Here is a 17,672-nt window from a genome sequence, read left to right as displayed (position 1 = left end):
ATCTGGTCCGGTCTAAATTCTTAGCTCAGGCTAAGCGTCCAAAACGCCATTGTATTCAATGTTCATTTGGAACATTTACTAATATATTCCTCACTATTCATGTCGGTATGCCATTTCTAACATGACAATCAACGCGAGTACATCTAGAGAATATTGTTCTTGAGAAAAAAAAAATAACTGACGATGGCTAGTTCTCGTCATTCTATAATATACTTTCTGAATTTGGTTTGGCATTGTTTAATAACCGTAGAACTCACATTCATACCTTCCTAGTTACTTTACTGAGTAATTCTAGTTACAATTTTAGTGTATTCTTACCAAATATGTGCGTTCCCTAGCCCGTGCTAACTTTGTGTAGCATGAATTGGTGTATGTTAAAGCGGGGGAGTCGTCACCTGCGCATGCGTAAGATGGCCATAGCGTGTCATTGTTTATAAACAAGCGTCTACCCATGAGCCTTTTGCGTTTTTAGCGTGTGTTGTTATCATCGGTTAGGACTCAATTCCCGCGCGTGCGCAGGTGACGATCCTTCTGCTTTAATTATGTTTTGTCTGTTTCAGTATGTTCTTCAGCGCGAGCTGCCGAGACTTTATTCAACGATATATTGCTGCATTCCAGCTACCACAACAAAATCCGACCAGTGGCCAACGCCTCTGATATGTTAACAGTTTATCTTGGGCTGTCTATTTCACAACTCATTGAAATAGTAAGTATATTGTGCGTTATGTAACAAAGTTGTTGATTGGGTAGAAGACACTGATTTTGTTAACGGGTATGTAATGGGGGCCATTGATTGGATACGAAACTTGATAATGTACCATGATGTAATATTGTCAGTGTGTCTCGTATACTGCCATCAACGGTGTGATACTGTCACGTAGGCCAACTCGAAACCCTCACCAGGATGATCTGGTAAGTGCATTCATTACCATCATGTATGGAAATCAGTTTACCGGTATATTGAAAAAATAAAAATTGTATGAGTGAAAAAAAAATTACCGAAAAATTTCAATTTCAATATTTTTCAAGTGAAAATGTTGTTCACAGCTCACAAAGATTTCTTATCTCATACGGTGAGCTGATGTTTGCTCTCCAAAATTTAGCTCACCGGGCCACTAATTCGATTCCGTTCGTTCTCAAATATGCCAATATTATATTTTTATTTCGCATAGCCCAACAGCTAACTGCTGGACAGTCTGTTCCCATGGTTATGATGCATCCCCAAAATTATAAAACAAAGTACTAGTAATGCCGCACTACTTATTAGATTGTGTAGTGTGTGTAATTACTGTCTGTCGATATTTACTGCTTTCGTTGATTACAAAAATGGCTAGAACATCTGTGAATGCATTAATGAAGTAATCACACATCTACAGACGGCGGTTTAATTATCCTAATGGCTGCAGGATTAGGGGTCACTTACTCTCAGGAGGGGGACACGCACTTTCAAGTTGTTGCACACGCACACCGCGGCCCGCAGATGTCGTGAAAAGTCGTGCGTGTGTTGACCTGTCAATCTTATACCGCACACCAAATACTCTTTTGATTTTGTTTTCAACCCCAGAAATCAATTGACACTACCCTGAGTGATATGAGACGCCAGCCGTGTTATATCCAAGCGGCGAGTTGGGCCCCAATATATGTATCGCTGTGATTATGACTTTCTTCACGTGATTTAATATTTGTCGTGTTAATGAATATTTTCTCGACATATAGCAGTCTACTGTTTCTCAGAATACGGTATACCGTTATTTTTTACCCAATGGGCAGTAAACTTTGAAATCGGTTCGTATCAATCAACGTTACAAATTATGCAAAAAATGCATAGCTATGACCACGGGCGATTGATTTTACCACATTGTATTTAATCACGAATAATGGCAATATAATATTAGAAAAGGAGGAGCAGGTGATGCAAAAATATACTAACCTAATAAAGAAAACTACGATTTTATTCGACAGTAATTATATTCACAGCATTCCTGCATCAAGCGCTCGTGACTTTAGACTCCAATCAGAGGGGTGTTATTTAGAATCGCGTCGGTTCATGTTGTTGTCATGATGGCCTCTTCATTCCTCCGTGCTTCTATCTCCCAGGGGTGAGATTGGGTACCTGGTAGGGTAGCGATTGATATGCATGTGCATAGCTCAGATACGCCTTGAGCTCCACATGATGAATACTCCCCAGGGAGTTGACTCATCAAGGCTCAACGACCTGAAGATAATAATCTTAAGTGCTGACGCATTATAATAATTATTAAAACGATCTCATTATGATTTTATCACAAAATCAATATAGCATATATAGGTCAAACGCTAATTTATCCCAATTGCTGAATTTTACAAACGTTTTTTTTTTTTTTACGAATGAAAAAAATAAGTACGGTTACAGCGACACGGGTTACAGAGCGGTGGTCGTCGCGCAGCGCGTGTTTGAATTTTATGTGAACAAACAAAGTATTTTACACGCGTCGTGTACTTCGATGTGAGACCCATATGCGAACAGGACGCGACTCGACGACCACCGACCTTTAACATCGCCATTGCGGTCGTGACCATATTATTTGCCGAGAATGGCCCACGAGAACAAGGAGTTAGGTCACGTACATTGTTTTAATGTTTGTTATTCCCTCTTCAGGACGAAACTGAGCAGGTTATGGTAAGCAGCGTTTGGCTCAAACAGGTGAGTGCGTCACTACCATATATGGTAATCATTTACATAACATCTGCATAATAATCATTACATCACGCATCAACCACGTGAAGACATCGTGGTTCATCTGCTCATCCAGCGAACCAGTAAACATCACGAATTGCTAATTTGAAATAAACTCAATAAACACGTGGCAGGAAGCGTTGTATGACTGTGTGTTGTATTTTTGTTTTTGCAAATTGATGGCCTGAATAGTTGCGATTTAAATTACAAATTGCATTTTTCTTTTTTCTAAATGTAATTACAAGGTTGAACTGAGATCTTTGAATTCTATTTGAGGTAGTTAGTTTCCCGCCCAGACGACAATTATACTTCGTGATATAGTAGGGCGGGATAGATTATCGGGTTTGACCCCATCCTTTACTGGGTCAAATTACAGATGGACAGATATTTAGCGGTTCCTTTGCTTGCAATGGGTGATCACAATTCGGTATTCGGTGGAATAACGGCAGCAACGATGCTTTTGACTCGTTTATAGACTACATTATTTTTACTTATAAAAATATAACAAATTGTGGAAAATATAAAAATGTTTGTTTTTATGTCACTTCGGTATGATTTCTTCAATATTACAATTGTGACCAGAAGGCAAGATAGTCTCGACATGCCATATGAAAGTCCGGTGTCCGGCATCTACGCCCCCCCCCCCTCCCCCAATAATGAAATCTGGAAAAATGTGTTGTTTGAAACTACGTCTATATCAGTTAACTTTTGCCAATTTACGTATATCGACTTAAAGTTACGCCAGTCGTAGGTCTGCGTCTTCAGTGAGGTCGTTTGAAAACTAGAGTTATGTACGTTTTCAAAATGACGCCAAGATATGAGAGTTAGGCTGGAACAGCTGTCCATCCCCATTTCCGCTCTCACTAAATAAAGCCATCAATAACCATGTCGTTAAAACAAAATGCGATGTTGATATCATTTGAGATGGTGTGAAAGATCTTAGCCTAGCAGCTGCTTGCTGAGAAATGTCGGAATGCAGCCATGGAGATTATAAAATTACATTGTCGCTTTACCATCCTTTTAGCTGCAAAAATGATGTTTACAGCATCGATGGAATATTTCCAGTATGTCATTGACTGGGAAACGTCATAAAGTAACACTTTGATTCATAGCCCCATTATTACTGGATCGTTAAATTATCATCACCAGTAGTATGCCCTCAGCGACAGTAAAATGATTTTGTAATGAAGTGCGTGCGGACTAAACCAGGCTATGCTGTCGCTTTTAGCTCCGCTGTCAATAGTCGAGCGGAGCCGATCATATCATATCACTGATTTCCGTTGTCGCCCGTCGTCGTCAACTGTACATTTCGACATTTTCAAAAACATCAGCTGTCTGTGTTTCATAATCACTGCAAATGTACCTTGGGTGGTTCTCTATTAGATTTGTTCATTTTCGGACGTTATATATATATTTTTTAATTGTTGGTGAAATATTTTCGACTTCATTTTGAAAATGACTATTCCAAATGCTTTGATATTTTATATGTAGACGCTCTGTAAGATTCGATCATTTAGTGAAGATACCTTTAATTATCTAAATTTAGTCAATATTTTCAGTAAAAAAAGCTTGTTTTGTGTTAAGAGCTTTTGCCGTTTATTCATAGCTCCACCTGGTGATCCAGTTTAGCGTCCACAACCCTGTATCAGAAACAACTCGAGCAGTTCTTACAATGTGTATCATAACCGACCATCATAACCACACAACTTTCCACGAAATAGCGCCGCCTAGCGACAAAACACTACTGTATGTCGTTCACAATTGCTTGCCTGTTCGTACATGTATTTCTTCATTTAGAATGTATCTCGGAAACAGGTGTTTAAATGACGGCCGAATTTGGACTTTTTTGAGATTTTTTTGGTATTTTTTTCTCATTGTTTTTCCAAATATGTGTTTGTTTATTTTTCATACACTTTGTTTTTACTTGAATTTATCTGTTGGTAGTTTTGAGAATCGCGAAACCCACAATACAAAATAAGTTGTACGTGATAATTATACAAAATAATTAACAAATAAAATAAAACATATAAACTAACAAAAAGCATATGCCGTACAAAAAAATCAGATTTTAATCTGTTTTCCCTGTGAAAGGCCTTCTTCATGTTCGAAGATCGCTAGAGGGCGCAATATATTGGATAAGTGTATGACGTTAATTTCTGTTTTCACTACTAGAGATGGAACGACTACAGACTGAGATGGGACCCAGCACGTTACGATAACATCAAGTCGTTGAATATTCCTATTCCGATTCTGTGGAGGCCCGATATTACACTATATAACACGTAAGTCACAAAATAAGTTTCCAACTACGGACGGATTGGCGGACTGACCCACAAATAGCCAGTAGCGTGACGGGGATATGAAAAACGAATAGCTGTGACACCGCTTAAGAAAACATGATCAGCCAATCAACGAGCACAATGCACAATGACGTCGTTTGAAAACGTTCCATTATTATTCAATTGGCCAATAGAAACCTCTCGTTTCAATTTGAATTGTGAGATATTTCAATATTTATAAAGATGAAGGGAATGCCTTTGTTGCGCCGACAGTACAGTACCCAACATACTCGTAGTCAAATCCATAAGAGAAAGATTTATTCACGATATAGTATACAGGAAGTAATGGCATGTGTTTCTAAGCACATTCTACTCCACGTGTTGAACCAGCTAGGTGTCTTTCCGAGTCACAGTCGCATTGTTTGAGGGCTACATCAGACAAATGACATTGATACCATCTAAGATAATATATGTAACAATGTTAGCTCATTATAACTGCAACTTTTGAATGTTAAAGCGGAGGGGTCGTCACCTGCGCACGCGTGGGAATTGAGTCCCAACCGAAGATAACAACACGTGCTTGAAACGCAAAGGCTCATGGGTGGACGCTTATTTGTAAACAATGACACGCTATGGCCATCTGCCGCATGCGCGGGTGACGATACCCCCGCTTTAAGCGTGCTTAAAATAGCAGAATTCCAACACTTATTATCTATATTATTATTTGTTTAGAGCTGATGGGGAGTACGATGTATTGGTCCCCAATAAAGCATTGGTAACCTACGATGGCACAGTGAAATGGAGTCCACCTGCTGTGTACAAAAGTGTATGCAAGATATGGAGCAAAGACTTTCCTTTCGACGAGCAAAAGTGCGTCATGAAATTTGGATCGTGGACTTATAACCACGATTTTCTGGATCTGCGGCCCATGGATAACCAGGTGGACCAGGCAGACTATTGGGCTAACGGCGAATGGTACATCGTGGAAACGCCTGTAGAGCGGAATGTCATTCGTTATGCTTGCTGCACAGATCAGTACGTCGATATTACGTTTGCGTTCATTCTTCACCGAAATCCTTTGTTTTATGTCGTCACGCTCGTCGTACCGTGTCTTTTGATAGCCTTTTCCACACTACTCGTGTTTTATCTTCCAACTGACGCACAGGAACGCATCACGCTCAGTATTTCCATCCTTATTGCTGTCATCGTGTTTCTTTTGTTGATTCCGTCTCTGCTGCCACCAACGTCCGATCAGGTGCCCTTGGTTGGACGATTTATCCTGTTCACTCTCTGTATGAGCATTGCCTCTTTACTGGGGACTATTTTAGTCATCCACGTCCACTATCGCACAGCCGATACACACGTGATGCCTCGCTGGATGCGCGTGGTTTTTATTATCTACATGCCTCGCATTTTGAGAGTGGAACGACCGACAAGCAAAGAGGATTACGAAAACTACACCAAAGAAAGACGACAAGAGAAACTCAAGCAAGGCTATATGAACAACAGTCAGATTTGGACAAATTATTCAAACGGGCGGATTTATCATTCAAGGAAATCGTTGGGTAAACAGGCTGCTAGGTTTATTGTTGAGGCTGTCAGTCCGTCATTACTAGAAGAGATCGAATGGCGGGAAGGCGGGTGTGGCGACGACCACCCAGAAACCTTACAACAGGCTCAAAGCCAGATACCGTTGCCGAGCCACTACATCCGGGCAATTGATTGTATACATTATATTGTAAGTCATTTAAAGAAGGCAGACGAGGAGGAACAGGTGAGCGAACGAAGATTTATCTTTTTTTTTTTAATTTCTAAATTAAATTTCAATATGGTAATTTTGGCAACATATCACGAGAGTTTTCAGGTTTCTGACAGTACATTTAATAATTAGTATCATAATTTTCGGGATTTCCGCTTCATTTTAAAGTTAGCGATAAAAGGTTTACCGCCATGGGTTTCAGACAGCTGAAATAATTAGGACACTCAATTTTAAAGGGACGTGAGCTTGGCTTTTGTCAATAATATTCTTTTTCGCAATTTATTTCAACGTGACAGCTGAAAATGGTCGATTATTTTCCGGCTATTTACATGCCATTATTACAAATATATGTGCCAGATGACATGTGTTTACCCATTTAGTGCTACAAAGGTAATTTTTACTCAGTGTTACATAGAATATATTGATGATACTTTGTCTAAATACCCTGTATTTGAACCCTAGAAATACCAGTATGATATTTTACTGTTTAATAATGCCCGTTCTCTAGGCGTATTTTGAACGGCACAGCGCTGAAAGTTTGACAACAAAAGGCTACCCTGTGATTCTTATTCCTAACCACCAGTGATTCATGTCCCAAATGGGAAAGTAGAAATAACACCATACTTAAATTAACATTCGTCAAATGAAATTCGTAAGAAAACAAAACGTATGATTGGCAAATATTCGACAAATATATTGCAATGCACCGAAACAATACACAAGAACATGGCAATTAGTACATAATCACAGGGATTGAAATAGAATTTTTTCCCTGCTTGCACAGTGTGCATGTTGAATTTGAAATCTACTTGCACTAACTTGTTGTGAAATGCACTACTTTTAAAGTTTAAATAAAATTTACAGGTTATCGATTCATGCGATCATGAAAGAATTTTCTTTTTTTCCAGTTGTCTTACAATGTTGGTTGAACTTAATTTAGGCTTAGTGAAAACGATGAGAAAATGTTAATTTCTAAATGCACAGCGTGCACATTATATTTTGAGTTTACTTGCACTAGCTAATAATCTATGTGCATAGTGCAGTGTGCACCAGAGTATTTCGACCCCTGTAATCTAACTGAACATATATATGGACAGTTTGAATGGATGCACTCTGGATGTATAAGGTAATAGACCATTTTCCGTTCACTGCGAGAATCACGCGTTATGCGTGAAATCGAACGTAAAAACAGGACAAACAAAGGTCATAGCATCGTAGTGGCGTCAAACATCGCGTGAGATTCGACAAACGCGAAAGTATTTTGGGGGACATTTCCATGTCAATAATGTGCTGTACACATTTGATGATAGGCAATTTCGATTAAAAGAAGATAATCGAATGCAATATTCCTCTGTCAAAGATCGGCTGGTCGATGTGAGCTACGAAATAAAGAAATTAGAGTTCAAAATCAAATCGTTCGATTTTTGCACCAGACGTTCGACGCGCGTCTTTCATGCATCTCGCGAGATCTCGCAGTTGTATGGAAAATCACCTATTTATTTTCACTTGGAATTTATTTTTTGTTGAAAGGAATGAATCAGTGAAATACAATCCAATCAAAAGACTTTTTTACTATATTTTACAATCAACTCGTCAAAAATTAGTGAAAATAAACTTCATACAAAACAGTCAAAAATGTCTTTTCAGCGAAAATTAATTCCAGCTGAAATTAAGTAATTTACACTAATTTGAAATTATATGTTAATTTTATTCCAGATATCTGACGACTGGAAATTTGTTGCCCTGGTGATGGATCGTATGTTACTGTGGCTGTTTTTTATCGTTCTTATTATTATGACGACAGCAACGTTCATGGCACCGGTAACATTCTGGGAAAGTGAAAACACGCATCGTATACCAAGAATAGAAAAACCAATAACAATCAGTTCTGCGGGCTTCAGCGATTACATCGCGTAACGATCACGTGACAACAAAATGGACCAATGCGGAGTTCGTTCAGAACGGTATATCTACTGTAACAGACTTATATGCAATAATCCGTGCTACGTGTATGTGTAATATTTAAACATTTTCTTATATATATATATATATATATATATATGCATTACTAACAAAAAATAAATACATTATGTAGTTTAAAAAAGGGGTCGATATGGAGAAGGTTTAATACTTTTATGAAAAGAAAATGAAAAGTATTTTGTAAATTGTCAGCGGTATTTAATTTCACTATTTTTTTTATGGAAACCATTCATCTGTCAATATCTGGACAAGTATTATATCACTATAGCAATCATTTTAAATTAAGAGTACATGAAATTATCGTTTTGATATTTTATGAGTAAAAGAACATGAGGAATTCGGTTCCAGAACAGGTGTTTGAGTAGAATTGAGTTGAATGTGGCTACTCACAAAACTATAAAGTGGTGTGCATGAACACTTTTTTATTAACTCTGCTGTCGACAAAGTTGAGTGGAGATGTTTATAATACTCTTCCGTCGTCCGTAGGCGTCAAATTTCTTCAAAACTTCTTCAAAAAACGTCAGCTGTACGTATTTCACGCTCACTACAAATGTACCTAGGCTGGTTCTCTCTCAGATTTGTTTATTTTGTGACGATACCTTCAATTAATTTTTTTTTTTCATTTTTGGTTTAAAATGTTATCTTTAACTTCTTTTTGAAAACGGCTGATATTTTATATGTATGTGACCTCAGTCAGATTTGTTCATTTTGTTACGATGACCAATTTTAGTGAATTATTTTGTCATTTTTGTTAAAAAAATGTTTGTTTTTTTCGATTTGAAAATGTCTCGCCCAATTACTTTATATGTGGGCACTTCGGGTGACCCTCGCACACATTACGTTACTTATCTAATATCACTGACATGTGAATGTTCCATTGTGAGATTGATTTGATTCATTCTGCTATCAGATTATTTCATTTAGTGTCGATAACTTCATTTTTTCATTTTACTGATTATTCTTGTCAACTCGTTAAAGGGTGGCGGTCGTCGCTCCGCGTCCTGTTTCATATGGGACTCGTAGCGACGTACATAATGCGTATAAAATACATTGTCTGTTTACATGAAATTCGAACACGCGCTGTGCGACGACCACCGCCCTGCATCTGAATCAGCGGAGCTTTACAAGCCGACAGGCTGTTTGTTTTTCACGTCTTCTTGATTCTTAATTTGAAAATTATTTATGAATGACTAATTATTATATTCACTGGAATACCTTGAACTGCTGTCATATACCTATTTTTTATGTTGGCGGCGCTGTTTCAAGTAACTGGAAATTGGAACATTGGTGGCAATGTTTTTTGGGCAGCTGTATGTATGAGGATCAGATAACGAATTATTGTAATGTCCCCTAACTAAATTAGGCCCACTTTACATTACACTTTTCGTGACAGCGGGAACCTGTGTAAAGGGAATTCCCACTGTCGTAGTTCCGCTGTCTTCAAATTTTCTCCCGACAACTCCAAAGTGGTCGCCCGAAAGCTCAGCGGGAGTCCTTGACAACTTGAAAGTACGTATAAAAAGAACGCGTCGGGCTCAGGACAGTAGGAGGTCAGGGTTTAGGTGATTATCATAAATCGCACGCTAATTGGTATATACAGTGAGACAAAAAACATGGCGGGGAGGAAAGAAGGCACTGGACGCTGTAGTGTCGGGACGACAGTGGGAATTTTCGCCGCTGTCGCGAAAAGCGTAATGTAAAGTGGGCCTTGTTGATGTAAAACATGGTGATATAACTATACTCCCGGAGAGATGTCGGTTCGTTTGCTGGTCCAATGACGTTACACGTAAATGGCCGCCAAGATCTCACTGAGAGCAATAGAGCCACGAGACATTTTTTTTGTTCTTCAAATTGTGCGCCATTCTTTGCCTTCATTGCGTCTACTGTTCCACTGATCTGTTCAACCTTGACATTCTACCTAATGGTAGGATGAAATGGAACACTATTTTACAGGCAAAAGAAGTCTCGTGACTCTCGAGACTTTGGCGGCCTTTTGTGTATACGTTCTGTTTTCAAAGTGAAAGCTGGTTCAATTCATATTTATTGTATGAAGTGTCAGATATTCCATTTTACATTTTAATAAATTGAGCAATAAATAAGAAAACCACAATGCAGTCATAACCGTCTTACATCATTTGAAATAACACGTAAGTTTGTGTTTCTGTGTCACGTGGGGTGTTTGTCTGATTACGTCATAAATATCTGCCATTTTATCGTCCTTGTTCGCAGTTGGTTACTACAAAACAAATAAAAATTCAAAGTACATATTTGATATATTTGCAGGTTAATGTCCAAATTATAGTACCCTTAACTTCTGGAAATGTGGGATCGATTTGTGGAAATGTTCGTAAACAAGAGGCGGTGATGGTGAGCGTTGTGCACGAACTTCAAACAAGCCTGCAGCGTCACTGACGTAATCGAATAGCATATCACGGGCATTTCATGAACCCCCTTTCATACCATTACAGATATCAGTGCATCTGTTTCGTATCTGACACCCAGAAACGCTTGTCCATCAACACGCCTAAAATAATGTATAGAAATGCATTTAAATTTGTCCCTAGGGTTACAAGCCATCTTTCGAACACAAAATACAATGGAATGACCACTTATGCCGGAGGGAAGAACTCCACATTCACTTATTCCCCGCAATAGTTGGTAAAAATAAAATCACTTAAAGTATTATAGTGCTTAGTAATACGAGTCCATTCACGCACCATTTATTGCATATGAAAAATTTCAGATTTGTTTTTTAGGGGGATTTTGGTGTAACCTTTTCAGTAAATTTAAAGAAATCTAGAGAAATCCAAATAGATTGGACACCAGGAGAGAATTGTTGGGGTACATGTAGACTGGCCCAGTCATGGCAATGTTATTGTTTTATATGATAATTCCCTTAGAACGAGTTTGTAGAATCTTCCAGGTTGTTTTAATAACAAAAACTATTAAATTGCCACGCCTGGCCCAGTCTAGGGTACTTCCTTAAACTGGTGTCTATCAGAAACATAACGTGATAACAGACTACATGTGCATAGCCATTGATAGGCATTTCTTGATTTCCAATAATGCCCTCCAGCCATGACAAAGACAACACATCATTCATCAATACTGCCCTCTAGCCATGACAAAGACAACACATCGTTCATCAATACTGCCCTCTAGCCATGACAAAGACAACACATCGTTTATCGATACTGCCCTCTAGCCATGACAAAGACAACACATCAATCATCGATACTGCCCTCTAGCCATGACAAAGACAACACATCAATCATCGATACTGCCCTCTAGCCATGACAAAGACAACACATCAATCATCGATACTGCCCTCTAGCCATGACAAAGACAACACATCAATCATCGATACTGCCCTCTAGCCATGACAAAGACAACACATCAATCATCGATACTGCCCTCTAGCCGTGACAAAGACAACACATCAATCATCGATACTGCCCTCTAGCCATGACAAAGACAACACATCAATCATCGATACTGCCCTCTAGCCGTGACAAAGACAACACATCAATCATCGATACTGCCCTTTAGCCATGACAAAGACAACACATCATTCATCAATACTGCCGTCTAGCCATGACAAAGACAACACGTCGATCATCGATACTGCCCTCTAGCCATGACAAAGACAACACGTCGATCATCGATACTGCCCTCTAGCCATGACAAAGACAACACATCATTCATCAATACTGCCCTCTAGCCAAGACAAAGACAACACATCAATCATCGATACTGCCCTCTAGCCATGACAAAGACAACACATCGATCACTGATAGTGCCCTCTAGCCATGACAAAGACAACACATCGATCATTGATACTGCCCTCTAGCCAAGACAAAGACAACACATCGATCATCGATACTGCCCTCTAGCTAAGACAAAGCCAACACATCGATCACCGATAGTGCCCTCTAGCCATGACAAAGACAACACATCAATCATCGATACTGTCCTCGAGCAATGACAAAGACAACACATCAATCATCGATACTGCCCTCTAGCCAAGACAAGGACAACACATCGATCATCGATATTGCCCTCTAGCCATGACAAAGACAACACATCAATCATCGATACTGCCCTCTAGCCATGACAAAGACAATACATCAATCATCGATACTGCCTTCTAGCCATGACAAAGACAATACATCAATCATCGATACTGCCCTCTAGCCAAGACAAGGACAACACATCGATCATCGATACTGCCCTCTAGCCATGACAAAGACAACACATCGTTCATCGATACTGCCCTCTAGCCATGACAAAGACAACACATCGTTCATCGATACTGCCTTCTAGCCATGACAAAGACATCACATCAATCACCGATACTGCCCTCTAGCCACGACAAAGACAACACATCGATCATGAATACTGCCCTCTAGCAATGACAAAGACAACACATCAATTACAGATACTGCCCTCTAGCCATGACAAAGACAACACATCGATCATCGATACTGCCCTCTAGCCATGACAAAGACAACAAATCGATCATCGATACTGCCCTCTAGCCATGACAAAGACAACACATCATTCATCAATACTGCCCTCTAGCCATGACAAAGACAACACATGGATCATCGATACTGCCCTCTAGCCATGACAAAGACAACACATCGATCACCGATAGTGCCCTCTAGCCATGACAAAGACAACACATCGATCATCGATACTGCTCTCTAGCCAAGACAAAGACAACACATCGATCATCGATACTGCCCTCTAGCTAAGACAAAGACAACACATCGATCACCGATAGTGCCCTCTAGCCATGACAAAGACAACACATCAATCATCGATACTGTCCTCGAGCAATGACAAAGACAACACATCAATCATCGATACTGCCCTCTAGCCAAGACAAGGACAACACATCGATCATCGATACTGCCCTCTAGCCATGACAAAGACAATACATCAATCATCGATACTGCCCTCTAGCCAAGACAAGGACAACACATCGATCATCGATACTGCCCTCTAGCCATGACAAAGACAACACATCGTTCATCGATACTGCCCTCTAGCCATGACAAAGACATCACATCAATCACCGATACTGCCCTCTAGCCACGACAAAGACAACACATCGATCATGAATACTGCCATCTAGCCATGACAAAGACAACACATCAATTACAGATACTGCCCTCTAGCCATGACAAAGACAACACATCGATCATCGATACTGCCCTCTAGCCATGACAAAGACAACAAATCGATCATCGATACTGCCATCCAGCCATGACAAAGACAACACATCGATCATCGATACTGCCCTCTAGCCATGACAAATAGAAGGACTGTGCTCTGTGCTATGTTTATTTTTTGCCGGATTTCTATCCAACCATAGACCTTAAAAAACAGGGACATGCAACTGCGGTATTTTCTTAGATGTAATGTTGGTTATAATCCGTGAATTGGACTTCAGTTTTAATCTGTTTGTTCTACTTCCTGATGCCACACGATACCACAAAAACACGCAAAATCTCGTGTTTTTAGAAACTTGCCATCACGCAAATATGCAAAACCTGGCTTTGATCTACTCTCTAGTACGTCCATGGTCCACCATACTCGTATGTCTCTTGTGGTTAACGGGTTTATGGAGTAAATAGTGTTATCACAGTCAATCTCTATTGGAGAGATAAAATTATCCACAAAACAAGGAAGATGACATTATCCTCGAGTGACCCGAACAACAAAAGGATTAATATTGTCGCATACGACTTGTTTACCACTTCCGTGTGACTGAGAATGTTCTAGAACCGTACTGTGTCTGGGTGGAATTTTTAGAAGTTGGTTGAATAGGTAATAGGACACTGTAGAAGGCAATAGAAGGTAATGGAACATTCTAGAAATTTGTAGTAAGTTCCAGACTCATTATGTATGCTGATGTAATGGTCTATTTATAGACAGTGTGGGTATATATAGGGGAGTTGTTCAGCACTGAGATCAGATCGGAGATCTCGTTGAATTGTATTGGAGTTTAAGCATCTAGTTATTGGAGTAGTGGAGTTTTACCGCGTTATTGTACTTGATGTTTGCAGAGTATAATAATACCAGTACCAGTTGAAACCTCATCTGTTGGCTCCGTATTCGTATTTTATCATCGCCGCCAGGGAAGTCTTTGTGTTACTGTTGCCATTTTGGTATTTGAACCATCACACCTGTACTAAACCAATTACGGTAATATTACGTTGCGTGTGACAAATATATCCGAGTTGTCCGAAGATCAAAGGATATTATCTCTCAGTGGTTCAAATAATACCGGTAATAATACGTAGTTATGCAGTGACTTTTAAAATACTGATAATTTTTGGTCTAGTTATGCTGTTTTGATTATTTTCACTTTTTCTGCCGGTGAAGTTAATTGTTCATGGTCATGTTGCTAGAAGTACTGTTAAAAACGAAAACTACCTTACTATCATGGCAGCGAGTCCCGAAGAGGAGGGGCAACTTGGGTGAAATTCGGTTACCTAACCTTGAAAATAGTTTTTATACCTAAGCGCGGTTTTTGAATGTTAAATAAATAAAATATCTTTTACACATACATGTAATAGTGTCAAAACATACCCTAAAATAAAGGCTACATAAACATGTGAACTAGTATTCGATTTGTTGGACAAAAAACGAACAGAACGTGCAGCGAGATGATTGACAGAAAAACGTGTCACAGTTTTATTTTTGCTATTGAGAATCCTTTTTGATTATTTTCAACATATTTTTGTTGTTGCATACCAAACTTTCAGTCGAGTTCCCCTTCCCAGGAGCAACTGAGATTGCAATGAAGAGGTATTGTGCATGGGGCAACAATATCCCTTGGTTTTATGGTTAAGTTTGGAAGCAAGTTTTCCTTTCAGTCAAAAATCAAAATCTTAAAAAACACTACAAACAGAAGCCATGACGCCCAGGGCTATGCATTATTTACACCCCTACAAATGCTAAATACGTAATTATGGGTAATTGATATGCAGCCAGTTTTGGTATTAATAGGTAACCAATAGTCACAACCAGTTGTGCAATTAACGATTATTAATATGCACAGTCAGTTAATATGTAATCAATATGCAGTGAGTTGTGCTTTTTAAGAGGAACCGAGGGTGTAATTAGTATGCTAATCCGGCCCACGCCAGTAACATCATGGCGGGGTGTTCTGGGAAATGTGCCAGTCACGATGTTTGCATAATATCAAAAGCAATCAGACTTGCAGGTTTCAACAAGAAAATATCAGTTTTTACCAAAAATTACAAAAATTGTCATCAAAATTAGAGTATTGCAGATATCATTATGAAATGAACAAATCTAAGACAGGTCTACCCAAGGTACATACAATCCAAATGTCAAGTCGACGGCGGAGCTAAAAAATAGGCCGTTGGCGTACCTTGAAAATGAAATGAAAAAAAAAAAACATTTTTATAAAACGATAGTTTGATTTCAAAAAAAAAATCTCAACAACGATTCAAAAACAACAACAAACAAACAAGAAAACAAAATACAGCATGTTTTGTCGATCTAAGAAAGGAATTTGGCAGTGGTTGCCATAATGACCTTTATTCAAAACATAAAAAATACATTATCACAGGAAAAAATGTTTACAGCAATGTTAAATATAAAGATAAACCAGACGCGGGATTAACTACTATTTTTTTCTATCGATATCTAGTGTCAAACAAAGTTGCAAACCTAGCAGATAGTTTTGATGTACACAGTTGTGATTCACCTCGATTATTTGATTCAAATTAGATATCGCTTTATTCTGGCGAAATGGTCGTTTTATCAAAATCAAAAATAAGTTTATGACAGCAGGTGTAATTTTTTTCGCGTCTTCTCTGTACAATTTTTTTAATGTGCCAATATCTCTCTCTGCAATTTTTTTTAAACAAATCTTCCAGTTTTTAAATGATCGACCACTAATCTACTGCTTAATATATCAATTTACAAGAACAGTGATTTACCGTAATTGTTTCTGCAGTTCGACCAGTTGTGTGCTGATGGTGTACACGGACCGAGGATGATATATCAGTACCAACATTAGTTTTATCTTAATGTAGCCTCTGAAGTAATTCACAATATCTATTTGACCAGTGATCACCAAGGGGATAGCTGACACATCAAATACACCACATTGTAGATTCTGCGATGTATTTCTGGTAAAGACGCAGTGTGTTTTCATTTTTGCTTGGATTTAAACCTTATTCATGAGCAAAGTATCTCTTCGAAGAGATGTTCAACACCACATTGCATTTTTCCCGAGTGGTATGCCTACAAGCTACCTCACATGAAAACATTGATATGATGAATCGCCTCGCACATAAATGTTCATATCTGGATTTATATAAATACTAAACCATACAGGAATTAAATATACAAAAAAAAATGCCTTCCAGTGTCTGTAAAAATACTATTTTATCTTTTAAGTTAAAAGTGGAGAAATCAATAGCAGAATTCGCCAAGTGTTGGATTGTTCACCCATCATCACGTGAGCTGGGATTAGACCGTCGTTAGACAGGTTAGTTTTACCCTACTGGCGGCCATTTTTTATTTATGCAAATAAAATGGATGTTCCAATAATCACACAATTGATTCAAGAGGCATCCCAATAAATCACCTAAATGTTAATTAGAGATGGGGATATACTGTTAATTAGAGATGGGGATATACTGTTAATTAGAGATGGGGATATACTGTTAATTAGAGATGGAGATATACTGTTCTATACTATTATGGTGGCCATTTTGGAATAACGCAAATTAGAAAAAGTACCCAAGATTTAGGAAAGGTATTTTCTTAGATATCAAAACATTTGTTATTGACTCTAAACCAGATTCAGATTAAACATTCAATTTGAATGCCAGGCTAGGAGTGATATTAATGGGTAATTAATATGCAAAATCAGTTGTGATATTACCAT

The 17,672-nt window shown here is 38.6% G+C and overlaps 1 protein-coding gene across 1 annotated transcript in view; it reads left to right on the top strand.

Moving 5' to 3' along the window:
* Positions 1-10,838, top strand: part of LOC100370261 (neuronal acetylcholine receptor subunit alpha-3-like) — a 34,903-nt gene extending 24,065 nt beyond the window's left edge. Inside the window, exons 2-6 of the mRNA XM_078010360.2 lie at positions 561-706; positions 2,639-2,683; positions 4,889-4,998; positions 5,728-6,769; positions 8,471-10,838. Coding sequence (XP_077866486.2) covers positions 561-706; positions 2,639-2,683; positions 4,889-4,998; positions 5,728-6,769; positions 8,471-8,671 — 1,544 coding nt within the window. The 3' untranslated portion in view covers positions 8,672-10,838. The remainder of the gene's footprint in view (positions 1-560; positions 707-2,638; positions 2,684-4,888; positions 4,999-5,727; positions 6,770-8,470) is intronic.
* Positions 10,839-17,672: the final 6,834 nt, after the last annotated feature.

The sequence above is a fragment of the Saccoglossus kowalevskii genome, chromosome 5 (assembly GCF_978046115.1).
Source record: "Saccoglossus kowalevskii chromosome 5, keSacKowa6.1, whole genome shotgun sequence".
In the NCBI taxonomy this organism is placed as follows: Eukaryota; Metazoa; Hemichordata; class Enteropneusta; family Harrimaniidae; genus Saccoglossus; species Saccoglossus kowalevskii.
The sequence above is the reverse complement of the archived record's forward strand: the minus strand, read 5'-3'. Positions and strand labels throughout refer to the sequence as shown.